At 40.9% G+C, this 25,808-nt stretch overlaps 1 protein-coding gene across 1 annotated transcript; it reads left to right on the top strand.

The window, feature by feature from the left end:
* Positions 1-3,305: 3,305 nt before the first annotated feature.
* Positions 3,306-13,697, top strand: NECAP1 (NECAP endocytosis associated 1). Its single transcript, XM_043881944.1, has 8 exons — positions 3,306-3,445; positions 7,301-7,401; positions 7,557-7,661; positions 8,324-8,405; positions 9,166-9,274; positions 9,365-9,548; positions 11,300-11,402; positions 11,977-13,697. Exons 1-8 carry the CDS (start codon positions 3,351-3,353, stop codon positions 12,023-12,025), a joined length of 828 nt encoding a protein of 275 aa, XP_043737879.1. The 5' UTR covers positions 3,306-3,350; the 3' UTR covers positions 12,026-13,697.
* The last annotated feature ends 12,111 nt before the right edge of the window (positions 13,698-25,808 follow it).

Below are 25,808 nucleotides of genomic sequence, written 5' to 3'. Positions count from 1 at the left end.
TTCCTGCACTTCTACTGGGTCTTCCCTGGTGGCTCAGAGAGTAAAGAATCACCTGCAATGGGGGAGACCTGGGTTCAATCACTGGGTTGGGAAGATCCCTGGAGAAGGGAATGGCTACCCATTCAAGCATTCTTACCTGGAGAATTCCATGGTTAGAGGGGCCTGGCAGGCTACAGTCCACGGGGTAGCAAAGAGTACTGGGCTTCCCAGGTGGCACTAGTGGTAAAGAACTGCCTACCAGTGCAGGAGACACAAGAGACTATGGTTCAATGACTGTGGGAAGACCCCCTGGAGGAGGGCATGGTAACCCATTTCAGTATTCTTGCGTGGAGAATCCCACGGACAGAGAAGCCTGGCAGGCTACATTCCATAGGGTTGCAAAGAGTCAGACTTGACTGAAGTGACTTAGCATGCATGCATGCATGTACTTCTACTTTCTAATAATAGGCTGATTCTTTGAAAGTAAATCTCATTAATCTCATTCACAGGTACTTTGAAAAGAATCTGTAGGTAGTCTTTCAATGGAATGTATGAAATGTTTAAAAGTTTGAGGTCTACCTATATGTACTGATATAAAATGGTATCCTGATGTATCGTCAGGTAAAAATCAAAATGTGGATAGCATATATGATTCCATTTGTGAAAATATATAGGCTCACATATACTTATAAATGCATAATGCATAGAAAATACCAGAAAGAACATACAAAAAATTGTTTAGTAGTCAACTCAATGGAGAACAACAGAAGGATGGATCTTGAGAAGCATGAAGATGGACTTTAAAGTTTTAAAAATACATTTTATTTAGTTATAATTTACATATAACATAATTCGTGCATTTTAAGTGCATATTTTCTTTAGTCTTGACTAACATATACATTTTGTGCAACTAACACCACAATCAATATACAGTGTATCTCCATCACTCCCTTCCCTCCCAAAGCCTCTTTCATAGTCTTTGAATTTTTTGCAAAGTGTATGTAGGACCCTGAAATTGGGGGATTTGGGAGAAATGGCCAAGTTAAATAAGCTAAATGACTGTACTTCAGTAGAAATCTTGTATTATTCAACCATTATTACCTACCCTGTGAAGGGCATCGTGCTATGTGCTGAAAAGGCAAAGTTTTTGCCTTATGTAGCTGATAGTTTAGTGGGAGATATTTGAAGAATAATAACACCTTGCTGCTGCTGCTAAGTCGCGTCAGTCATGTCCGACTCTGTGCGGCCCCATAGAAGGCAGCCCACCAGGCTCCTCTGTCCCTGGGATTCTCCAGGCAAGAATACTGGAGTGGGTTGCCATTTCCTTCTCCAATGCATGAAAGCGAAAAGTGAAAGTGAAGTCGCTCAGTCGTGTCAAACTCCGAGAGACCCCATGGACTGTAGCCTACCAGGCTCCTCCTTCCATGGGATTTTCCAGGCAAGAGTACTGGAGTGGGTTGCCATTTCCTTCTCCAGGGGATCTTCCCAGTCCAGGAATCGGACCAGGGCCTCCTGCATTACCAGCAGATTCTTTACTGAGCTATGAGGGAAGCCTGTATTATACACTCACAATGACTTCCCTCGTGGCTTAGATGGTAAAGAATCTGCCTGCAATCCAGGAGACCTGAATTTGATCCCTGGGTTGGGAAGATTCCTTGGAGTAGGAGGCACCCCACTCCAACTTCCGTGCCTGGAAAATCCCATGGACAAATGAGCCTGACCAGTTACAGTTCACGGGGTAGCAAAGAGTCAGACATGACTGAGCACAGCATACATACACACACACACACACACACACACACACACACACACACACACACACACACACACACACACACACACACACACACACACACACACACACACACACACACACACACACATCTCAAAGCATCCTATAGTAATAGATATGCCATTAACCATTTTCTGTTGATATTCATTTACCTAGTTTTCATTTTTCACCGTTACAAACAATGCTGTAATAAACATCATTGTATATATTATTTTGCACACATAAAATTATTGCCCTAAAATAGCTATTAGTGGATTTGCTACATTTAATGTTACATACAGGATATTAATTCGAAATTTACCTTCAAAAATGCTATACCACTACCTTCCAGCAAACAGTGAGTAGTTGATTCCCCACATCCTTATTATAGCTAGATATTTATGATTCATTTTAGAGTTTTAAGCTATCACTTTGTTATGCAGGGCAGACAAATTAGACAGGTTTCCAACCAGTCAACATGATGAAGGGGTGCCTACACCACTGTTATAGTTAGGCAGACTTGAGTTGGTATCTTGGTGTTCCACTTGCCCTCTGTGCTAGTTAAATCAATTAGGTGACTGTTGTGGCAAGTTTAAATTTGGAGTGTACAAGGCAGGTGTTTATGGAGACACTGCAGTAGAATTTTCCACTATAATAAAACTGAGAGCAAACACAGGCTATTAAATAATTCATAATGCTGTCTCAACTGGTCAGGAATTGAATTGATCCCATTTACAACTTATGTGTTAAGTCACTCAGTCGTGTCTGACTTTGTGACCCCCATGGGCTGTATCCCGCCAGGCTCCTCTGTTCATGGGATTTTCCGGGCAAGAATACTGAAATCGGTTGCCATTTCCTTCTCCAAGGGATCTTCCGGACCCAGGGACAGAGCTCAGGTCTTCTGCATTAAAGGAGGATTCTTTACCACCAAGGAAGCCCATTTACAGCTTAACATGGGTAAACTTTCCAAACGATAATCAAGTACACACTGAAAGTGTGGCAGACTATTTTAACAGGTGCCATTCTCAAAACTCTGAGAGAAAAAGGAGTTATTATAAGGCAATGGGTCAGGCCCGGCATTTTTGAATTTTGGACTCTGGAAGATTAAAATCCACCATGTCTAGGCCTGGGTCATACACTTTCTTTACGTATCCAATTTGGGATTACGGACCCGCGGATACCTCTTTTCTGCTTGGAAACTACGGTTAAAAAGTGACTCTTGGAAGAAAAAAAATCCGCCAAGCTTCAAGATGGTCGTCGTCCTCCCACAGCACTGCTGACACCTGCCAAGAGCAAGATGGCGCTTTCCCTCCTCGCTTTTCGGGGATGGAGATATCCTTAACATGAATCACGCACTTGGAGGGCATCCTTGCCATTACCCAAGATGGTGATTCACGCAACCTCACCGTTTCCAGGTTTCAACATGGCTTCCCCAACCCGCGCCAAAGGAGGTTAATCTCAGGAAGCCAGCCAAACTCTCGCGGAAGCAGCGTTATCGGAAGTGCGTAAGCGGAAGTTGTTTTAGAACTCAACACCCCGGCTCTACGTCCCGCCCCCGCGCTGACGCCCCGCCCCCAGCGGCAGTGCGAGCAGAGTCAAGATGGCGTCCGAGTTGGAGTACGAGTCTGTACTGTGTGTGAAACCTGACGTCAGCGTCTACCGGATTCCGCCTCGGGCCTCCAACCGCGGTTACAGGTACTAACTTCGAGTCACTGCGGCACGCGCGCACCCGGTCGAGCTTGACACTGTTTCTCAGATAGCAGGCCGCCCGTCCCTGCCATTGCCGCCTCTGGCTTGTTACCTTGTTAGCCTGGCCACCTGGGTTTTTGTCACCCTTTCCCCCAGCTGTTCCCCCACTCTGGACTGCCGACATCCTTGTTCCCCCTCTTAAAAAAAAAAAATTACTATCCTGTACCCTCCCACCGCTCTCCCCGCGGACCCCTCTGGGTCACCCATCTGCTCCCCATTATCCTCCTCCTGTCGTGTCTGCGCCTTGGCCAGTCACCTTTCCTTCGCTCATCCCTGCGTCCTTCAGGTTGTCACCCTTATCGTCCCATCCCTACCCCCCCCCCCCCGCACCCCCGATTTCCAATACCTCGTGCGCATTTGTTGGTGATTATTGTGTCTCAGGCCCTTCTCTGGATGAGATAATTTGTGCCGTTCAGTCTTGGCCACCAAATATCCACCGTATGATTTTTCCCTTCAGCACTTTTGTTAGTGGGCAAATGATGTTAAGTTTTCCAGTGGTTGTCTAGTCTCTTTCTCTTCAGTTTTCTATATATTGAAGATAATATAGTATAGGTGATACTATAGTATTTTCAAGCCTTCCTTCCCTCTTATCTTCTCATACAGCTTTTACTTTCAGAGTTAAGACAGCATTTTATCTGGAGGGCTAACTAACCACCTTGTAATCCAGTGACTAGGAAGGCCTGAGGATGCTGTCGAAAGTTACGGTCATGCAGTCCAAAGAATTAACATGCAACTCACTGGGTTACCTGTTAAAAAATATGAGTGTGAGCCCTGGCAATTTAACAGCTGTGTGATTTGAAACGAATCTTTTAGCCTCTCCAAGCCTAAGTTTTCTCATCTGTAAAATAGAAAGAAAAATGGGGAGGGGGTGATGATAAAACCTGCTCTAGCTTTGTACCTTTAGAAGTTTTTGGAGGGTTAAATGAAATCATAATAAATGTGAAAAATAATTAAAAATGAATTTCCTAAAAAGTACTTAGTAAACAGTAAAGCAGTCTATAAATACAGTATTTTGATTTCTCTCTCTGACTCACATCACCAGCATGATTTTCCTCTTGGCATTTGTTACCTCGGCTTAAAAGTTACCCTCTCTCTGTGTCTTATGTTGTGCTTCCTTATCAGAGGTTCGTTCATCCTGAGTCAGTATCTTTGTGCTTGCTGACCTGTGCACTAAATCCTGTGGGTTGTACCTTAAAAGGTAATCCTAATTTCAGGCTTTCAATCAGACCCCAGCTGACCGTGAATAAGACTCTACATGCTTTTTGATGATAGTCACAGGGACTAATACCTGTGAGTCAGCTGAGACCTCTCCTCCTTTGGCCAGCCTTCCTTGGTTTTTCTGTTCTGGCTTAGGTGTGCTCTGCATGCCTCCATAGTACCTGCTCTTGACTCTATCACTTGCCTTCTTTCTGTGTTCTAATTGGTTGGTTGTTCTCCCAGTTCTCCAGACTAGACCATGAACAACTTGAGGTCTTCTTAAACTTTAGAAGATCTTTTAAGCATTTTCTAGGATCTAGCACAGTTTCTTGCACATAGTGGAGACTCTGTAAATGTTGACTTTAAAGAATTAATAGGTTACACTTAAATTAGCATTGATTGATCTGTTAAATAAGGTAAAATAGCTGATGACCTCTAACTTTAGGTATTAATTCTTCCTAAAAGATATGGTACACATTGAAGTGGGTTTCAGTTCTTTTTCAGTCCAACTCTTTGTGATCCCATGAACCTGCCAGACTCCTCTGCCATGGAATTCTCCAGGCAAGAACACTGGAGTGTGTTGCCATTCCCTTCTCCAGTTGATCTTCCCTACCCAGGGATTGAACCCAGGTCTCCTGCATTGCAGGCAGATTCTTTACCTACTGAGCCACCAGGGAAGCCTTTTTCTTTTGTTTCATGCTTTTAAAAACACCTTTTACCCATCTATATTCTCATTCAAAAAATTTAATAGACAAGGACTTCTAGAGCACGCTCTGAACTGGATCAGACTCAGGTATTTGGGGGACTTTGAGACAGGACATCAAGAGAGAAGGGCATGACAAAGATGTATGTTGTAAAATCCTGTTCAGAATTTGTCCTAATTTAAATTTTCATGTCTTCCTGTCTACCATTTGCTTACCATCTTGTTAAACATATGTTTACCCAGAAATATTTTATTGTTACCTTCTTAACTGCAGGTGTTAGTCTCTAGGTTCCCGAGGGATGAGTTATTAACTTTTACCTTGCCCTCCCTTTTCCACACTGCTTGCAAAACAGAATCACAAATGCAGTGTTTTGTAAGATTGGTTCATGTCTAAATAATGTCTTAGATTTCATTCAAATTCTTCTAGAACACAGATTATAAGTATTCAGTGTTTTGTAATGTTTCCATTTGTATCTCTAATCTACATGTCTTCCTGAAGTCCAGCTTCATATATTCACATGTATACTCTGTATCTCCTCTTGAAAATCTATTAGACATCCCAGGCTTAACAGAGCCAATGCTGAACTACTAATCTTTCTTTCCAGAGATGTTCTATCTGTGGTCTTTCTCATCTCAATTATTGGTAACTCCTCTGTTCAGGCTAGAAACCTTGGCGTCATCCTTGACTTCATCTTTGGTGTCTCTCTTTGTCTTCTACCTTGCATCCATTCATTAGAAAATCCTGCTGCCTTTGCTTTAAATATATCCATTGTCTAGTCACTTCTTTCTCTTCCTAGTCACCATGGTGACTCCCCCAGATTACTACAGTAGTCTCTTAGCTAATCCCCAGCTTTAGCATTCATATTGCTGCATCTCTGCTTTGCGCAGCAAAGTAATCCTTTTGAAATAAAAGGGAGATCATGTCACATCTCTGCTTTAGTGGCTTCTTCATTCAGACTAAAAGCTGGAGTTCTTAGAGTGGCCTGCAAGACCCTACCTGATCTGTCCCTCAGTTAGTTCTCCTACCTCATCTCTTTCTGTGTTCTAATCACAGGGGCTTCCTTGCTTGAGGGCAATATAGCAGGCCTGCTCCCATCTTAGCATCTTTGCACCAGCTCTGTTTCCTACACCTGGAATGCTTTTCCTCCAGATATCTGCATGGGTAACTCACTTCTTTCACATTTTGCTCACATTTCACCTTGTTAGTCAGGCTTGCCCTGACCACCCTTTTGAAAGCTGTAGCCTATTCATTCTCCCACTACCTTCCTGAGCTCCTTTTTCTGCCCTGGCGTTTTCTTTTTACCTTAGCATTTAGCACCTTCTGAGCTATTAATGATTTTACATATTTACTGTTTCTTTTTTATTATCTGTCTCCTTTTAGACTGTAAGCTTCATGACGGCTTTAAACTTTGTTCCCTCTTGTATCCCAAGTACTTAGAATAGTGCCTGTGACTTAATACACACTCTGTAAATATTGGTTGAATTCAGTGAAAGATAATACATTTAGGGATTTGGGAGGCTTCTGTTACCCAGGATATTTCATTTAGTAGGCTTTGTTGTTTCCTGATCAGCAAAATACTATTATATAAAGTACTATCCTCAGTATGAAAATAGTGTCATTGTGATAAATTTTTAAATTACTTTTTTTTGTAGTTTTACATATTTTTGGTGATACTTATTGGACTTCAGTAGTAACATTTTTTCTATTTGCTTTGGACTGTGTGTACCCTGAGGTATCTTTGTAGAGAGAATCATGAATTAGTCTTTTGATTGTTTAATAGGCAGAAAGAGTAAGTAATTCAGAACAGGGAAATAGAAATACAGCAAATGATTGTGTGTAGGTTTTTGGCAAATTAAAGACATAGACCGGAGGCCTGAGACTTTCCATTTTTCTATTTTAGGGCATCTGACTGGAAATTAGATCAACCTGATTGGACTGGTCGCCTCAGAATCACTTCAAAAGGGAAGGTTGCTTATATCAAACTCGAGGATAAAGTTTCAGGTAATCTACTGGTGACCCTCTGCCATATTAAGGATATTGGTTTGGTGTTCTTTTATAAATATCTTCAAACTGGGGACTGGAGTGGAAATACTTGCTAATTGAATTTTAGACTTTTTGCTTCCTTTGCTTAAAGAAGTCTTTTTCTTACCTATCAGGGGAACTCTTTGCTCAGGCACCAGTAGAACAATATCCTGGTATTGCCGTGGAGACAGTGACCGATTCCAGCCGCTACTTTGTAATCCGGATCCAGGATGGAACTGGTAAGGGATTGGGGATTTTGAATGAATTGAGATTCGGAAAATAGTTAATGCACATCAATGGAAGTGTGTCCCAGTGCATTTATCTTCAGTTTACTAAAATTTTTCTTCTCTTTGTCCAGAGTTAACTCCAGTTGCTAGAGGAGAAGGATTAACGTGTTATTTGAAATAGTTGTAAACACAAGTTCAAGAGGTGATTAAAAGTAGACTAGCAAATAAATCAGAATATATGTCTAACCAAAGAACTGGCAAATACTGCCTGTTCATTGTTGCAGTGTTTTTTGTGGGACTACTTTATATCATCAGTGTTTATGGCAGGCATCTTTTCTCCAGTCAGAGGCTGGCAGACGTTTTTCTAAAGAAACAAGATGATAAACATTTCTGGGCCACATGGTCTCTCGCAGCTCCTCAGTTCTGTCACCATGGTATGAAAGCTGCTGTGGATGATATGTAGACAAACTGGCATGGCTTTGTTCTAATGAAATTTTATTTACAAAAACAAGCTCTGGCTGCATTTGGCTCATGGGCTGCATGCAGTTTGCCAATCCTGAGAGAATCTTTCACATTCACAGAGGTTGTCTAGTTATGGTAACTATTATATTTTCGTTGGGTAGCCTTTGCCCCAGGCATGCTTCCTGTTGGGAGGATTCCTATCTTTTTCACAGGGCGAAGTGCTTTCATTGGCATTGGCTTCTCAGATCGGGGTGATGCCTTTGACTTCAATGTCTCTCTGCAAGATCACTTCAAGTGAGTGAAGCGTGTCCTGAGTTACCAGGTTGAGTGTGTGGGGAATGCTGCCCCTCCATTGAGTGGGCACTGTCTCTTAATCTCCTGCTTTCTTTACTTCGTAGACTAGGTCTTGTGACTATGAATCGTCCCGTTCACTGTTTTCTTCCATTATCTTTGTATCTAGTCTATCCTTATAGCTGGAATATGTTCTTAATCTACTGTACACTGGTTTGGGAAGATGCTGCTGTTTATGCCTCTGGGGAAGTTGCCCGTAGCTCTTAGGGGGCTGAGGAGGGGGCGTAACTAGCAGCAGGGCTTTCTGTGAGATAGTGGGGAGTTATGTGCCAGATTTGTCACTCCATGTAACTCACATGTTTTGTGCTTTTGGCTTAGCTGTGGTGACTAGCACCGTGCACACTGGTAGAAAAGGGCAGGTTTTTCTGCCTCAGAACTTTCTGAAGTTGTGGAAAGCCACCCAGTCAGTGAGGGGGGCAACCGGCCTGCCCCGTCAGGGGTGGCCCTCGATCACGGGGATGGGGATTGGTGGCCAGTTGCCCTCTTGTGGAGGGACATGTTTAATCTGCCATTGTATATAGTTCCCCAGTGGTATTGAGCTCCAGTTGCCCTCTTCCTTGGCTTTTCTTCCTTTCCTTTCTATGTCTCATGTTCCCTTACTCTGCTTTCTGGAATTATGTTTCACATAAGTTAGCCACAGATTGGTGTGTCAGACTCTGCTCTCAGGGAATCCAAGATAAAATAATGTACCCTTTTATTGAAGGTGGGTGAAACAGGAATCTGAGATTTCCAAAGAATCTCAGGAAATGGATAGTCGTCCCAAGTTGGATCTGGGCTTCAAGGAAGGGCAGACCATCAAGTTGAGTATTGGGGTGAGTATGGTTCCCCTCACCTCTCCTTGTATTTCCATAAGCCTATGACTTCTCTTTCTTTTTTCTCATCCTCCTTTTTTTCTTTTGTAGAATATTACAACCAAGAAAGGAGGTGCTTCTAAGCCCAAGACTGCAGGGACTGGGGGCCTCAGCTTACTCCCACCCCCACCTGGAGGCAAAGTCACAATTCCCCCTCCATCCTCCTCAGTTGCCATCAGCAATCATGTCACTCCGCCACCCATACCAAAATCCAGTCACGGAGGTAGTGATGCAGGTAAATCTCTCTAGTACTTTTAACTTTGAGAAATCATAGCGTAGGGTTTTATTGGTAATAACCTGTTTGCCAAAGAGAGTGTCAGTGGTTTTGCTATTAAAGGCACTTGGCTCTGACAAGTTGACTCTGGTGGCCTCCAGCAAGGGATTAAAGCTTTTCTAGTGAGCTGAGAGTCATGGTATCTGGTTGATTTTTTTTCTAAAAATGGGTAGATATTAAAAAGACTGTTTCCTTCATTGGACCTTGGTGAAATGCTAGTAGGCCCAAGAGTCAGATGGACCAAGATTTTGGTCATAGCTCTGTTTTTATCTGGATTTGTTTGGTAACATTTAGGTTCTGTGAGCCTCAGTATCCTTACCTGTAAGATGGAGATGTAAAACTTAGCCCAAGACTGAGGGTAAAATGATGTGATGGCACCGAGCTCAGTACTTGGCATGTAGTTATCACTTAGTGAATGTTATTTCTCAATCCTTTCCGTTTCTTCACAGGATAGTTGAGAGGAAATTAGACAACATCTGGGTTTTTGAGTATATTTTTGTTCTTCCTTACTATCTGGTGGGAAACAAGAAGAGATATAGTCATTTGCAATTAAAAGATGAGAAATTAGAATTCGAAGAGGAATTTTCCTGAGATTAGAGAACCTAGTGTTAGACTCTGAGAGTTATAGCATTAATTAGTTAATTATAACTTAATATTATTTGTTTAAAAATTATATCATTAATCAATTATAAGTGATTGCTTATAGGAGAAGACTTTCTCTTTCTGGAATTTTTGAGGTAAAAGTGGTTATAGGCTACTTCCTTTGGTAAGTGTTGCCAGAAGGCACTGAGGATAATATCTAAGGTTTATTTTTATTTTTTTAAATTCACCCTTTTGTTTTGAGATAATTCTAGTTTCACTTGCAACTGTAAAAAATAAGAAATCCTATATACTGTTTATCCAGTTAACCTCAATGGTGACATTTTGCAGAATTGACAGTGAGACTGTCTACCAATCTTCCTTAGATTTCTTCATGGTTAGGTATTCTCATTTGTGTGTGCAGTTGACCCTTGAACAATGCAGAGCTTTTGTACACTGACCACCTCTTGCCCATCCCTGTCCCGTGTAGTAGAAAATCTGTGTATAATTTCACAGTCAACTCTCCATATCTGTGGTTCCATATCTGTAGATTAAATTAACTACAGATCATATAGTACTGTACTGAGTGTTTATTGAAAAAAGTTCACACATAAGTGTGCCCATGTGGTTCAAACCCACATTGTTCACGGGTCAGCTCTAGTTCTGTGCAGTTTCATCAGATGTAGGTTCCTGGATCCACCACCAGGCTCAGGACACCAAACAGTTACACAGGACAAGGATCCTTTGTGTCCCCCATTTTTAACCACATCTTCCTCCCTCTTCACCCCCTCCCCTGTTCCTAACCCTCGGCAGTCAGTCACTAATGTGTCCTCCATCCCTTAATTCTGTTACTTTAGGAATGTTAATGGAATCATGCAGTATATAACCTTTACTCAGCATGATTCCCTTGAGATTCATCAGGTTGTTTTGATATATGTCAGTAGTCTGTTTATTGCTGAATAGTAGTCCATCATATGGATGTACCACAGTATGTTTCACCCACAGAAGAACATTTGGGATGACTGCATTTTTGGCTATTACAAGTAAAGTTGCCATGAAATTGTGTGTAGGTTTTTGTGTGAATATAAGTTTATGTTTCCCTGTTTCTGTTTCTTCTCTTACCTTGTACTCAGATATCCTTTTAGATTTGGATTCTCCGGCTCCTGTCACGACACCAGCACCAGCTCCAGTTTCTGCAAGCAATGACTTGTGGGGAGACTTCAGCACTGCATCCAGGTATTAGTGTAGGGAAACCACCATCCTCTCAACTGGGTTATCAGTGATGTGTGCCAGTCTAATGACATCTCTGATCTGGGAAAGCAGGGCATCTGTAGGTCATACATGGTGTTTGGGAGGAATTCTAGGTAAGGAGTGCAGGAGTACTGGGATGGTGGGATAAGATTACTGTGGGATGGAGCTTGGGCTTCCCTGGTGACTCAGTGGTAAAGAATTCGCTTGCAGTGCCAGAGAGACACAGGAGACGTGGGTTTGATCCCTGGGTTGGGAAGATCCTCTGGAGAAGGGAATGACAACCTACTCCAGTATTCTTGCCTGGAGAATCCCATGGACAGAGGATCCTGGCAGGCTACATTAGTCTGTGGAGTCACAAAGGGATGGAAACAACTGAAGCTACTTAGCACACATGCACACAGGCAGGATGGAACTTGGGTAGCCTGGTGCAGGGCTTGGTGAGCAGAATTGCTCTGAAGTACAGTTTCAGGAATTCTGGGCAGAGATTTCTTGGAAACTGTTAAGAATGGAGTCCCTATCCTAATATGCTTCTGGCTGTCTCTGTTCTCCTCTCTTGCAGCTCTGTTACGAACCAGGCACCACAGCCATCCAACTGGGTCCAGTTCTGAAGAGCGCTGGCACGATGTTCAGGAGAGATGTGAAAACAATGACTTTGAGGGCACCAATCTGAGAGGGGGGGCTCAGAGCCACTTCCCTCCCCAGAACCAAAATCCTGGACAATCGTTCTCATAGCTTCTCCATTGCATTCAGGCTGGTGGTGTCACCCCCCTATGCTGTTCCTTGGAGTGCAGCCAAGAAAGTATTTCTTGGCTTCTGTTCCCTGTCAAGGCAGGGAAGCAGTGGGTCTTAATGATGCTTGTGGCTGGCTCTACAGGGCTCAAAAGGCCAGGGTCTCTGAGGGGGGAATAGTCCCTACCATCTCTAAAAATTTTCTCTATCTTTAAATTCTTATTTCAGAATCATCTCAAGACCCTGGCGTGCCTCTTTGTGAAGCCCTTTCTAGCAATTTCAGGGGAGACAAAAACCTTGGAACTTCTTTTCCATTAGCTGAAGACTCTAAAAATGGACAGACTGACCTCAGTGTTTACAGATTCAGAATTTTGATAGGGGGTAGGTTGAGGAAAGACCTGCGTCCTGGGGCTCTGCTGTGTACCCTCCCCCAGGCTTGTCCTGTTGAGTGAACATCCAGTGTGGGTGCAGCCCCCTGACCCTCTAGCGCGTTTACACATCCCTTCCTGTGATAAGAGGGTTGTGTTGGTGGTGCTTCCACTCTTGTGTCTGTTGAGCAGTGCAGCATCTTTGATCAGTGGTTGTCTCTTGGATGAAGGAGGCTCAAGGGGCTGTGTTTTCCTAGTTATATTCTAGAGAAGCAGTCACTTTCTTGCAGCTCCATCTTGCTGCCGCCTCTGAAGCCCGGTGTTACTTTGTAACAGCCCCATTATTTGACCGAAGGTTTAAAGGGTTTGGGGTTTTTAACCTCATTTGTAGAGTAGAGAGGTTGAATGCACTTAACTCTTGATCAGTACCCACATTGCCTTGCTGCCTGGGTATCTGGCCCCTTTTCATAAACACTTTTTGAATTCACCAGCTCTTCAGCAGAAAGCTGCTATATTACATGTATTGTCATTGATGAAGGAAGCTGGAGAGCCATGGCTTTAGCTGTGACAGATTTTGCCCGGAAGAGGGCTGTGATGCTTGTCACCAGGGGTATGTGAGAAGCAAGTAGCTCTCCTGCCACTTTCCCTCTATCCGCCCACCATTCCTTTTATTAACGCTGTGAAGGGGTCCCGCTCTTGGGTGAACGGGCTCCAGCTATCTGATTTGTCAAGGGGCAATTTTGAGAGTGAATGTGAGGATCTCACCTCTTCCCTTAGTACCTATTTGGATATGTACTGGCTGAAGGGAGTCCTTACGTTTAGTTTTTAAATAGATTCTCTCTCTTAGATTTCCTTCTTGACTCTTTTTTTAACTTTGGGTCCATTTTGTTTTCATTGCTTCCCGTTCCAGGCAGCTCTATTCTTACAGAGCCATGGCAGGACATTTAAAAATTCCAATAGAAAACACTAGAAGGAAAGTCTATAGAATCACTAGTGACTAATAACTACTGGGAACCTATTTTCTCAACCTTCCTGTATGTTGTGTTCTTTGTATTCTCAAGATGATAATATATTATGTATTTGAATTGCTGAAAAATTGAAAATGATGTTTAAGATATATGTATATAAAGCATACGTATGCTGTATTGGTGCAATAATGGTAATTAAAAGTATGGAAAAGGCCTCTCTTTTGTCTTTTCATTTGCTTGTTTCCTTTTTTTAAATTTAATTGACCCAATATAGGTGGGCCAATAGGTAATAAAAGGAAACTTTATCAACTCTTTTTTGAGAGATGGAGCCTTTAAGAGGTGAAGGGTCGACCTCTGTCCTCCTGGCTCTCAACCTACAGAGGCTCATTGTAGAGACCATTTGTTTTTATTATTTGCTGGTACCGTTAATTTCATTTGCTTCCAGTTATCTTCGTGATCTAGGCCACCTTTCATATTCCAGAACTATGATTGGCAAAAATAAAGGGAATCAATGCTTGAGATAGAACTAAAGTGAGAGTCACAGACTTTGGAAGCCAGGATTCTGGAGTTGTCATTTAGTGATTGTCACAGGAGGTGAATCAGAATGATACCGGTGCTGCTTTTTTCTCTTTTTTTTTCAATTTAACTCATAATGGGACTTCCCTGGTGGTCCAGTGATTTAAGACTCCATGCTTTCAATGAAAGGGGTGCAGGGAGAAGGAAATGGCAACCCACTCCAGTATTCTTGCCTGGAGAATCCCAGGGACAGAGGAGCCTGGCAGGCTACAGTCCATGGGGTCACAAGAGTCGAACATGACATAGCAACTAAACCACCACCACCATGCAAAGATGTTGGTAACTAGAGTAAATATTAATGGACAGATTTCACCAGTAAAACGATACTGATGCACTAGACCAAAAATCCTGTGAGAGGGGAAAATGTATTTAAAGACATTCTGTGACTTGAGAGCTGAAACAAGACTTAGAAATTTTACTTTCTCATTTACAGATGAGGACATCAGAGCCCAGAGAGGCAAGTTAGATAACCAAGTTCACACAAGTGCCAAATATTCAGCTAAAACCTGACTCCCAATAGGTACTCTGCTAAACTACAGTTTTTTTTTTTTTCAACAGAAATAATATTTAGTATTCATAGACCAAATTCTGAGGAGAAAATCTGTGAGTTTGATGTTGTGATTAAAAGATTTAAAATGCTAGTGACATAGTAAATTTAAGAGAATTGCACTGACTTATTTGAGCAAGGTAAATTTGAGCTATCTCTGTTACAATGATGGAGATGTAATTCTGGGGAGCAAGAGTGTGGTCAGGGTTTCCAGGGGAGGTAAAGCTATTTATAGGCTGCCTTTGAAACTGTGGAGATAGTATGGTACAGGATGATGAGAGAGAATGAAGATCAGAAGCCTGTGTAAAACCTTCAAGAGGTGGGCAGAAAAAGGAGCTTGCAAAGATAAAAGAAGAAAATTCACAGACTAAAGAAAAAGGAGAAAAACATGCCTTGAAAGAGTGGATTGGGACCAGACACAGCACAATTGCTTGAAGAATGAATGGAGTTTGAAAATCTGAAGCTGACAAAGATTGAAAGCACATACATGGAACAAGTGTTAAATAGCCAAGTGATAATATCAAACATAGACCTAGAGTGAAAAAATATAATGTGCATTCTTCAATCTTCAGCCTGATATCCAGAAAGAGGACTAAATTTGTGTGAGAAGAGCTGGACTTTCGTGTAACATGTCATTTTCCACTGCTTTGACTTGGAACTAGTGCCTGACCTCTTTTGGCAGGGGAGGAGTTGAAAGAATTTTATGGTAAACACATGTTCATCACTTACATTGTACAATTAACCTAGATTCTACCATTTTACTTTATCACATGTCGATCCATCTCCCTCTATCCATTCATTTATCCATCTTATTTTCATTAATGTATTTCATAGTTAGGTGCAGACATCATTATACTTCATTCCTAAACAATTCAACATACGACTGAGTTTTATTCAAAAAACTAGCTCTCAAAGTTCAGATAAGTAAAATTGGTATTACTTATTGTAAGTATTGATAATTACTTATTGATAAGTAAAATTATGAACCATAATGACCTCCTACATATTTTATAACTTCTCATAATTATCTGAGCAAGATTCTTGAACAAACATTTACAATTTGGTGGGCAATAAAACAATGTGAAAGCAAAAAAAAAAGAAAGGGGTGCAGGTTATCCAGGGAATTTCCCAACCCAGGGATGGAACCCAGGTCTCCCGCGTTGCAGGCACATTCTTTACCAGCTGAGCCACAAGGGAAGCCGAAGAATACTGGAGTGGGTAGCATATCCCTTCTCCAGTGGGTCTTCCTGACCCAGGAATTGGACCGGGGTTCAATTCTGTGCCTTCAATGCAGGAGATGTAGTTTCGATCCTTGGGTTGGGAAGATCCTCTGGAGGAGGGCATGGCAACTGACTCCAGTATTCTTGCCTGGATAATTCCTAAGGACAGAGGAGCATGGCGGGCTATAGTCCATAAGGGCACAAAGAGTTGGATACGACTGAAGTGAGTTAGCACACACATCATGGATAGATAAAACATTTATCCTGAACTTCAAGGGGGTTTTGGGGCAGAAAATGTGGACAGTCATTTTTCCAGCTCAACCCCCCTCAGACATTGACATCTGCCTTCAGGGTTGTTAGGTGAGCTTTTCTTACTGCTTGCTTCATTCTGATAACCGAAATAGTCTGCTTGCCTCTAGCTGCCTCAGCTCCGTTCAGCTTCCATGTTGCCACCTGAACACCAGGGCTGAAACCAAGCCCTGCTTGTGCCCCTTCCTCCCCTACTCATTGATTGCCTTTAACAATTTTCCTTCACTTCCAGATTAATGTCCAAAGTACTGCTTCATCCTCAACTCTCAGGTTTCCCTCAGTCTACTTCATCACACTGATTCTTCATATGCTCTCAGCACCGTGGGCATTGTATGCTTACAGTTCCCTCTGCCTAGAATTCCTTCCCTTCTCTACCTGCTTGGTGAAACACCCTCCCTGTCCTGGAAGGATGGCTCAAGTGCTGCTCATGGAATGTTACTTATCCCCTCAGTCTGAAAGATGACCTTCCTTGTTTTGGGGAGTTGGTATTGAAATTCTCTTCTTAACTAATTCATAAGCTCTTGGGTATAAGGATCATGTCTTCATTTTTATCTACTCAGTACTTTGTATATGCCTTTCTAGGTAGTAGATACTCATTAAATACTTGTTAACAGTGATTTTAGAGAAGCGTGACTAGGAATCGGTAAGTTGGGCTTTTCTTTTTATGACTCATTCTCACTTTGGCTGTTGCTAGCTACATGCCCTTAAGTGTCCCTTGTATGCTTTGTCATAGTTGCAGAAAGTCTCATTTGTATGCTCCAGAGTCAGTTAGGGCCCAAGAAAGTAGTGTTGAAGATGAATATTCCTTTAGTACATAGACTCCATGGCCTGGGAAAAGGAAATCTGGATATCGTGTTGCCCAGGGCTGATGAATTTGCTGGCTTACTGTCTCAGTTATCACAACTGGCTAAGATTACATTGCACTTCAGTTATGTTTAGCTATTTCTCTAGCCTTTAAGAAAAATTGTTTCTGTTATTGCTTCTTAACCGTACATAAGGAAAACACATATGGTTTGTGACTAGAACTCATACTTATGAGCTCCCCATCAATCACATATTCTCTTGAGAAAGAAAGGAAATATAAAGGACTTCTCTGATGACCCAGTGGTTAAGAATCTGCCTGCCAATGTAGGGGATGTGGGTTAAATCCTTGATCAGGGAAGACCCCCACATGTCACTGGGCCACTAAGCCCATGCACCACAACTACTCAGCTCATGCTCTGCAACAAAGAAGCCACCACAATGAGAAGCCCATTCACCCCAACTAGAGAGTATCCCCTACTCAACTGCAACCAGAGAAAGCCTGTGTGCAGGAATGAAGACCCAGTGCGGCCAAAAATAAGTAAATATATATAAAAAAGAAATAGGAAGAGAGTTACATTTACTTGCAAGTCCCTTAAGCCTGGGAGAGTTTTCATAGCAACCATGGTTGAAATCATGTGGTGTGGCACTTATTTCAGAATGAGAATTGTTATTTCAGTCCCTTTTTGAAAATTATCAAGATATGGGGGTGATGCATTCTTTTTTAAAAAGCTCTAGTATACCAAAGGCTACATCTGAGCCAGGATTAAGATAATTGTCCATTGAGACAATGTTCTTCCCTAGGACCAGTGTCATCCCCTCTGTTAAATACAATAGTGCATAAAACCCATTGCGAATGCTTTTGTTTGCTCTTTACATTAAATTAAAACATTTAAAGTTTTTATTGAAATATAGTTGATTCACCATGTTGTGTTAGTTTCAAGGGTACGACAAAGAGAATCAGTTATAAATATACATATATCTACTCTTTTAGATTCTTTCTCCATGTAGGTCATTACAGAGCATTGAGTCAAGTTCCCTGTGCCCTGCAGTAGGTCCTTATTATCTATTTTATATTTAGTAGTGTGTATATGTCAATCCCAATCTCCCAGTTTATCCCTCCCTCCCTACCCCCCATTATCATAAGTTTTGTTTGCTTTTTAATTTTTTTTTTTTCTTACCTGTGTTCTGCCATGGCACCTGTTATAGGAAAAAAGTCATTGAAGCAATTTCTGTAAATGCTTTATCTGGCTGCATAGCAACATGGGACCACTAGAGGGCGGGCTCTTCTAGAAACTACTGCTCAGATTTCTTAGCCGGCTGCTCCTGCTGCTGCTAAGTCACTTTAGTCGTGTCCGACTCTGTGCGACCCCATAGACGGCAGCCCACCAGGCTCCCCCGTCCCTGGGATTCTCCAGGCAAGAACACTGGAGTGGGTTGCCATTTCCTTCTACACCTAGCCAGAGAGGCACTTCTGAATGAAGACAATCAAGGGACATTTTAGTTAAAGAGTCTAAACATGTATCCAATACAAAGATTTTTGGGACTGTAGAAAAATAGCTAGCTGTTTGGGTAGGCAGAAAATGAACAGGGCAATACTTTCTTCAAATTTTAATACTTAAATAAATCTTATTTGTGCTTAGTTGCTCAGTTGTGTCCGACTCTTTGCGACCCCAGGGACTGTAGCCCACCAGACTCCTCTGTCCATGGGATTCTCCAGGCAAGAATATTGGAGTAGGTTGCCACTTCCTCCTCCAGGGAATCTTCCCAACTCAGGGATCAAACCCAGGTCTCCTGCATTGCAGGTGGGTTCTGTACCATCTGAGACACCAGGGAAGTCCAAATAAATCTTTGAATGGGGGATATACATATTAATTTTGATGATACCCCTGCCCCCACCTCCCCCAGACAGAGGAGCCTGTTGGGGGCTACAGTCCATGGGGTTACCAAGAGTCAGACACGACTGAGCAGCTAACACTTTTCTTTTCCCCTTCCTCAGTCCCACCCAAATAGGTGAATAAAACAGTACTGGTAACAAACATGAACTTGAGAGGAGACAGATTGCCTTGGCACAAAATTCTGCCTGCCACTTACTGGCTTTTTGACCTTGGACAAGTTTACTCTTGTTTGCCTCCGTTTTCTCACATGCAAAATGAGGATAATAGTTGCTACTTTATACAGTTGACGGAATTCTGTTCAGTTCAGTCGCTCATTCGTGTCCAACTCTTTGTGACCCCATGGACTGCAGCACGCCAGGCTTCCCTGTCCATTACCAACTCATGGAGCTTGCTCAAACTCATGTCCATCAAGTTGGTGATGCCATCCAACCATCTCATCTTCTGTTGTCCCCTTCTTCTCCTGCCTTCAATCTTTCCCAGCTTCAGGGTCTCTTCCAATGAGTTGGTTCTTGGCACCAGGTGACCAAAGTATTGGAGAATCACCTTCAACATCGGTCCTTCTTTAATGCATATTCAGGACTGATTTCCTTTAGGATTGACTGGTTTGATTTCCTTGCAGACCAAGTGTCTCTCAAGTGTCTTCTCCAACACCACAGTTCAAAAGAGTAAGTTAAAAACCTGAAGTGCTTAGAACAAGGCCTGGTGTATGGTAAACTCTGTTACTGCTTCTGCTACTGCTACTTGACTGGCTCTTCTTTTAATTTATTTTTATTGGAGTAGAGTTGCTTTATACTGTTGTGTCAGCTTCTGCTGCACAGAATCAGCCATACATATACATAAATCCCCTCTCTTTGATTGGCTGGCTATTCTAATCCTGGCTATCAACATGTGCAATAAGATAGTAAGTATAAGGACAAAATGATGAGAATTCCTTTCCTTTAAAAAAAATTAATTAAAAATAGAACTGCCATACAACCCAGCAATCCCATTCCTGGGCATACACGCCAAGGAAACCAGAATTGAAAGAGACATGTGTACCCCAATGTTCATTGCAGCATTGTTTACAACAGCTAGGACATGGAAGCAACTTAGATGTCCACTGGCAGATGAATGGATAAGAAAGTCATGGTACATATACACAATGGAATATTACTCAGCTATTAAAAAGATTGCATTTGAGTCAGTTCTAATGAGGTAGATGAAACTGGAGCCTGTTATATAGGGTGAAGTAAGTCAGAAAGAAAAACACCAATACAGTCTATGAACATGTATATATGGAATTTAGAAAGATGGTAATGATGATCCTGTATGCGAGACAGCAAAAGAGACACAGATGTAAAGAACAGACTTTTGGACTCTGTGGGAGAAGGCAAGGGTGGGATGATTTGAGAGAATAGCAATGAAACATGTATATTACCGTATGTGAAATAGATGACCAGTCCAAGTTCGATGCATGAAACGGGGCATTAAAGATGGTGCACTGGGACAACCCAAAGTAATGGGATGGGGAGGGAGGTAGAAGGGGGGTTCGGGATGGGGGACACATATACAACCATGGCTGATTCATGTCAATGTATGGCAAAAACCACCACAATATTGTAAAGTAATTAGCCACCAATTAAATAAATTAATTTTAAAAATTAATTTTATTGGCATTTATTTCACATTTAATTAACTATAAATGTTTAGATGTACAAAATGTTGATTTGATACATTTTTTTGCACTAGCAAGTGTTAGCTAATACTTCTATCATGTCATGTAGTTGTCATTTGTTTTGTGGTGAGAACAATTAAGACCTAATCTGTTAGCAACTGTGAAGTTTATAATATTGTCTATACAGGCTTACCTCCTTTTATCACACTTGCAGATACTACGTTTTTTATGAATTGAAGGTTTGCAGCGTCCATGCATTGAGGAAGTCTATCAGTGCCATTTTTCAACAGCACTGTGATGATTTGCTCACTTGGTGTCTCTGTGTCATGTTTTGGTAATTTTCACAATATTTCAAACTTTTTCATCATTATTGTATTTGTTATAGCATCTGTGTGATATTACTACTGTGACTCACTGTAGGCTCAGATGATAGTTAATATTTTTTTTAGCAATGAAGTATGCTAAAATTAAGGTGTGTATATTGTTTTTCAAGGTGTTTTTCACTAGACTACAGTATAGTGTAGACATTGGGCTTCCCCAGTGGCTCAGTGGTAAAGAACCTGCCTACCAATGCAGGAAACATAAGAGACACAGTTCAATCCCTGGGTTGGGAAGATCCCTTGGAAGAGGGCATGGCAACCCACTCCAGTATTCTTGCCTGGAGAATCCCATGGACAGAAGAGCCTGGCGGGCTACAATCCATGGAGTTACAAAGAGTCAGACACGACTGAAGTGACTGAGCACGCACATATAGTGTACGTATAACTTCTATATGTATTGGGAAACCAAGAATTCTTATAACTTTGTTGTAATATTCATTTATTCTGATTATCTGGAACTGAAACTGGCTTCTGAAACTGAAACTGATCTCTCCAAGATATGCCTTTAATGATTGTGCTGGGCATTAGATTTCCAGAACTTAATTTATCTACTGATAGAATGTTTACACCTTTAAACTGCACCTCCCCAGTTCCTCCACCCCTTAGCTTCTGGTAACCACCAGTCTATTCTCTGTTTCTACAAGTTTGGCTTTTTTTACATGTATAAGTGGTATCATGAAATACAGTATTAATCTTTCTCAAACTTTTCTCACCTAGCGTAACAATCTCGAGGTCTATCCATGTTGTTACAAATGGCAGAATTTCCTTCTTTCTCATGGCCAAATAGTATTTTTTTGCATATGTATACCACATCTTCTTTATCTCTTCACTGCAAATGGGCTCTATGGTTGTTTCCATATCTTGCTACTGTGAATAATGCTGCAATAAACAAGGGAGTGCAAATATCTGTTTAATATCCTGTTTTCATTTCCTTTGGGTATATATCCAGAAGTAGAATTCCTGACTCATATGGTAGTTCTATTTTTAATCTTTTAAGGAACTTCCATACTGTTTTCCATAATGACTATACCAATTTGCACCTCACCAACAGTGTGCCAGGGGTTCCCCTTGATCCACAACCTCCCCAACATTTGTTATCTTTTATCTTTTGGGTTTTGGCTTTTCTAACAGACGTGCAGTGATATCTCCTTGTGGTTTTAATTTGCATTTCCCTGTGATTAGTGATGTTGAGCATCATTTTATGTGAGTATGTCTTAAGCATCACCCTTGCAGTCTGGGCCCCAACCCTAGGTCTCAGAACAGCATGAAATGGAAGTGGTTTCTTTGTAGTCTTGAGTCATACAGAGTTATTCAGTTGCTTGTGACTCTAAAAAAAAAAAAAAAAAGATCTGTTGGCCATCTGTACATCTTTAGAAAAATGTCTATTTGTGCTTCTGCCCATTTAAAAAAATCAAATTGTTTTTAGTTTATTTGTGTGTTGTTTTTGTTATTGAGTTGTATGAATTCTTTAAATATTTTGGATATTGACTTCTTATTAGACATATGGTTTGCAAATATTTTCTCCTCATCTGTAGGTTGTCTTTTCTTTTATAGATTGTGTCATTTGCTGTGCAGAAGCTTTTTAATTTGATGTAGTCCCACTTACTGATTTTAACTTCTGTTGCTTGTGCTTTAGGTGTGATATCTAAAAAACTGTGGTCAAAACCAATGTTAAGAAACTTCTTCCCTGTAGTTTCTCCTAGGAGTTTCATGGTATCACATCTTATGTTTAAGTATTTAATCTATTTCAAGTTAATTTTGGGGAGTGGTGTCAGCAGTCCATTTCATTTTCTGCAATTTCCAATTTCAATTTCATTTATTGTTTTTGGTGTTATTGTGAATGGGATTGTCATTTTTATTTCTTTTTTGGTTGTTTTATTGTTATATGGAAAGGAAACTGATTTTTATATTTTTATTTTGTAACCTACAACTTTACTGAAATGATTTATTAGTTCTAACAGTTTTTTGGTGGAGTTCTTAAGATTTCCTATATGTAAGATCATATCATCTGCAGAGAAAATTTTGCTTCTTTTCTGATTTGAATGACCTTTATTTTCTTTTCTTGCCCAATTGCTCTGTCTAGGACTTCTAGTACTCTGTTGAGTAGGAATGGTGAGAGTGGGCCCCCTTGTCTTGTTCCTGATCTTAGAGGAAAAGCTTTCAGCCTTTAATCATTTAGTATGATGTTAGCTATGGTCCTGTCATATATGACCTTTATCATGTTTAGGTGTGTTCCTTCATACCCAATAAAGGATGTTGTAATTATTCAAATGCTTTTCCTGTATCCATTGAGATGATCCTGTGATTTTCACCTTTTATTTGATTAATGCAGTGTGTCACAGATAATAATTTGTATACGGTGAACCGTCTTTTACCCTAGGGATGAATCATACTTGATCATGGTGTACAGTCCTTTAAATGTGTTATTGAATTTGGCTTGCTAGTATTTTGTTGAGAATTTTGTATCCATATACATCAGTGACACTGGCATTTTCTTGTAGCATCCTCATCTTTGGTATCAAAGTAATGCTGGCCTTATAAAATGGGTTCTAGAGTGTTTCCTCCTCTTGAATTTTTAGGAAGAGTTTGAGAAGGATTGCTGCTAATTTTTAAAACAAATGTTGGGTGGATATTTGGGAAACCATCTGGTTCGAGCCTTTTCTTTTTCGTAAGTTTATGATTACTGATTCAGTCTACTTATTTGTTATTGGTCTCTTCAGATTTTCTATTACTTCCTGTTTCAGTCATGGTAGGCTACATGTTTCTAGGAATTTTTCTATTTTTCCAGGTTATCCAGTTTATTGGTGTGCAGTTGTGTATAGTAGTCTCTCATGATCCTTTGCATTTCTGTATGATCAGTTGTAATGTCCCAAATTTCATTACTGATTTCATTTACCTGAGTCTTCTCTCTTCTTTTCTTAGCCTTTCTAAAGGTTTGTCAATTTTGTTTATTTTTTTTGAAACACCAGCTCTTAGTTTTGTTGATCTTTTCTATGGTTCCTCTTTTTCACTCTGACTTTAGATATTTCATTTATTCTACTAACTTAGGGTTTACTTTGTTTTTCTTTTTCCAGTTCCTTGAATTATAAAGTGAGGTTGTTTATTTGAGATATTTCTTTTTCCTTAATGTTGGCTTTTATCTAACACTATAAGCTTCCATTTTAGAACTGCTTTTGCAGCCTTGCACAGGTTTTGGTATGTTGTATTCCATTTTTTTGTTTGTTTGTTTCAAGATACTTTAAAAATTTCCTCTTGATTTCCTTGGGCTATTGGTTGTTCAGGATTGTGTTGTTTAATTTCCATATATTTGTAAACTTTCTAGCTTTCCTTCTGGTCTTAATTTCTAGTTTCACACTACTGTGGTTGGAGAAGATACTGGGTACAAGTTTAGTGTTCTTAAGTTTGCTAAGACTGTGTTTTGATCTAACATTTGGCCTATTCTGAGAATATTCTGTGCTTCAGAAGAATGTGTATTCTGCTTTTTTGGAAGGGATGTTCTGTAGATGTCTGTTTTAGGTCCACTTGGTCTAAAGTACAGTTAAAGTCCAACATATCCTTGTTGATTTTCATCTGGATAATCGATCCATTGTTGAAAGTAAGGTCTTGACGTATCCTGCTGTTATTTATTGTCTATTTCTCCCTTCTGATCTGTCAGTATTTGCTTAATGTATTTAAGTGCTCTGATGTTGAATGCATACATATTTATGATTGTTGTCTTTTTGATCATTATATAATGACCTTCTTTGTTTCTCACTCCCATATTTGGCTTAACATCTTATTTTGCTAACATATGTATAGTTACCCCTCCTTTCTTTTGGTTTCCACTTGTGTGGAGTATCTTTTTCCATCCTTTCAGTTTTAACCTATGTGTGTTCTTGAAGCTGAGCTGAGTTTCTTGTAGAATATATATACTTGAGTCTTGCTTTTTTTTCAACCGCTCTGTCTTTTCATTGGGGAATTCAATCCATTTACATTTAAGGTAATTTTTGATAGATAAGGACTTACTATGTCATCTTTCTAATTGTTTTTTGTCTTTTGTTGTTCCCTTGTTCCTTTCTTGCTGTTTTCCTTTGTGAATTGACGATTTTCTGTAGTGGTATATTTTGATTCCCTTCTCTTAATCTTTTGTGACTCTACTGTAGGTTTATGCTTCAGGATTTTTACCCTGAAGCTTCCATAAAACATCATATCTTTCTTTTTCCTTCCTTCCTTCCTTCCATCATGGTACTGTGGGCTGATAACAATTTAACTTTGATTGGATGCAAAAATTTTGCCCTTTTATTCCCCCTTTTGTATTCTTTCATGTCACTATTTACCTCTTTTTTGTATGTACTGAGCTGCAGGTACCTGTGAAGTGGCTGGGGTCAGTTGCAGACACACATACATGTAGTGATGGGGACAGTGAACCTTGTGGTCTGAAGCCACAAGGGCAGCTGGTGAACTGCCCCTGAATCCAGAAACCAGCTTAGATGGTTAAGGTCCAGTAGTGCTTATTAGGTCCAGAAGTTATTTGCTGGAGAAATTTATAAAAATTAGCTCTTTTTCTTCCCTTACTGTTTTTTGTACCCCCTTTCCTGTCTTTACTAAACAATTCAGTCCTAAATGAAGCATTAGGCGGGTAGAGCAAGGCGGGTGTTTGTTGAATGGTGGGATGGGGGAGGAGCAAGTGGTCTGGTGCAGGCAGTCAGAGCTCACTCAGGGTGAGCAGGGTGACTGTGCAGGGGGCTAGCTTGACAGTGATGTTAGAGCCCAAGATGAGTGAAGAGACCATCTCTGTAGGGGTGGGAAAGTGTTCTGACCTCAGAGCCTGTGCAGGCTGAGGAGAGTGTCCATACATGGCTGTGGCCTGGTGTGGGGTGTCATAAGCAGCCTGGTCTGGGTACCAATGCCCGAGAGGTGAACAAGGCATCTGTGTGGCGGAGTGGCAGTTGGTGCAGGGGG

The sequence above is a fragment of the Cervus elaphus genome, chromosome 22, assembly GCF_910594005.1.
Source record: "Cervus elaphus chromosome 22, mCerEla1.1, whole genome shotgun sequence".
Lineage (NCBI taxonomy): Eukaryota > Metazoa > Chordata > Mammalia > Artiodactyla > Cervidae > Cervus > Cervus elaphus.
Note: the sequence above shows the minus strand (reverse complement) of the source record. Positions and strands in the feature narration are given on the sequence as shown.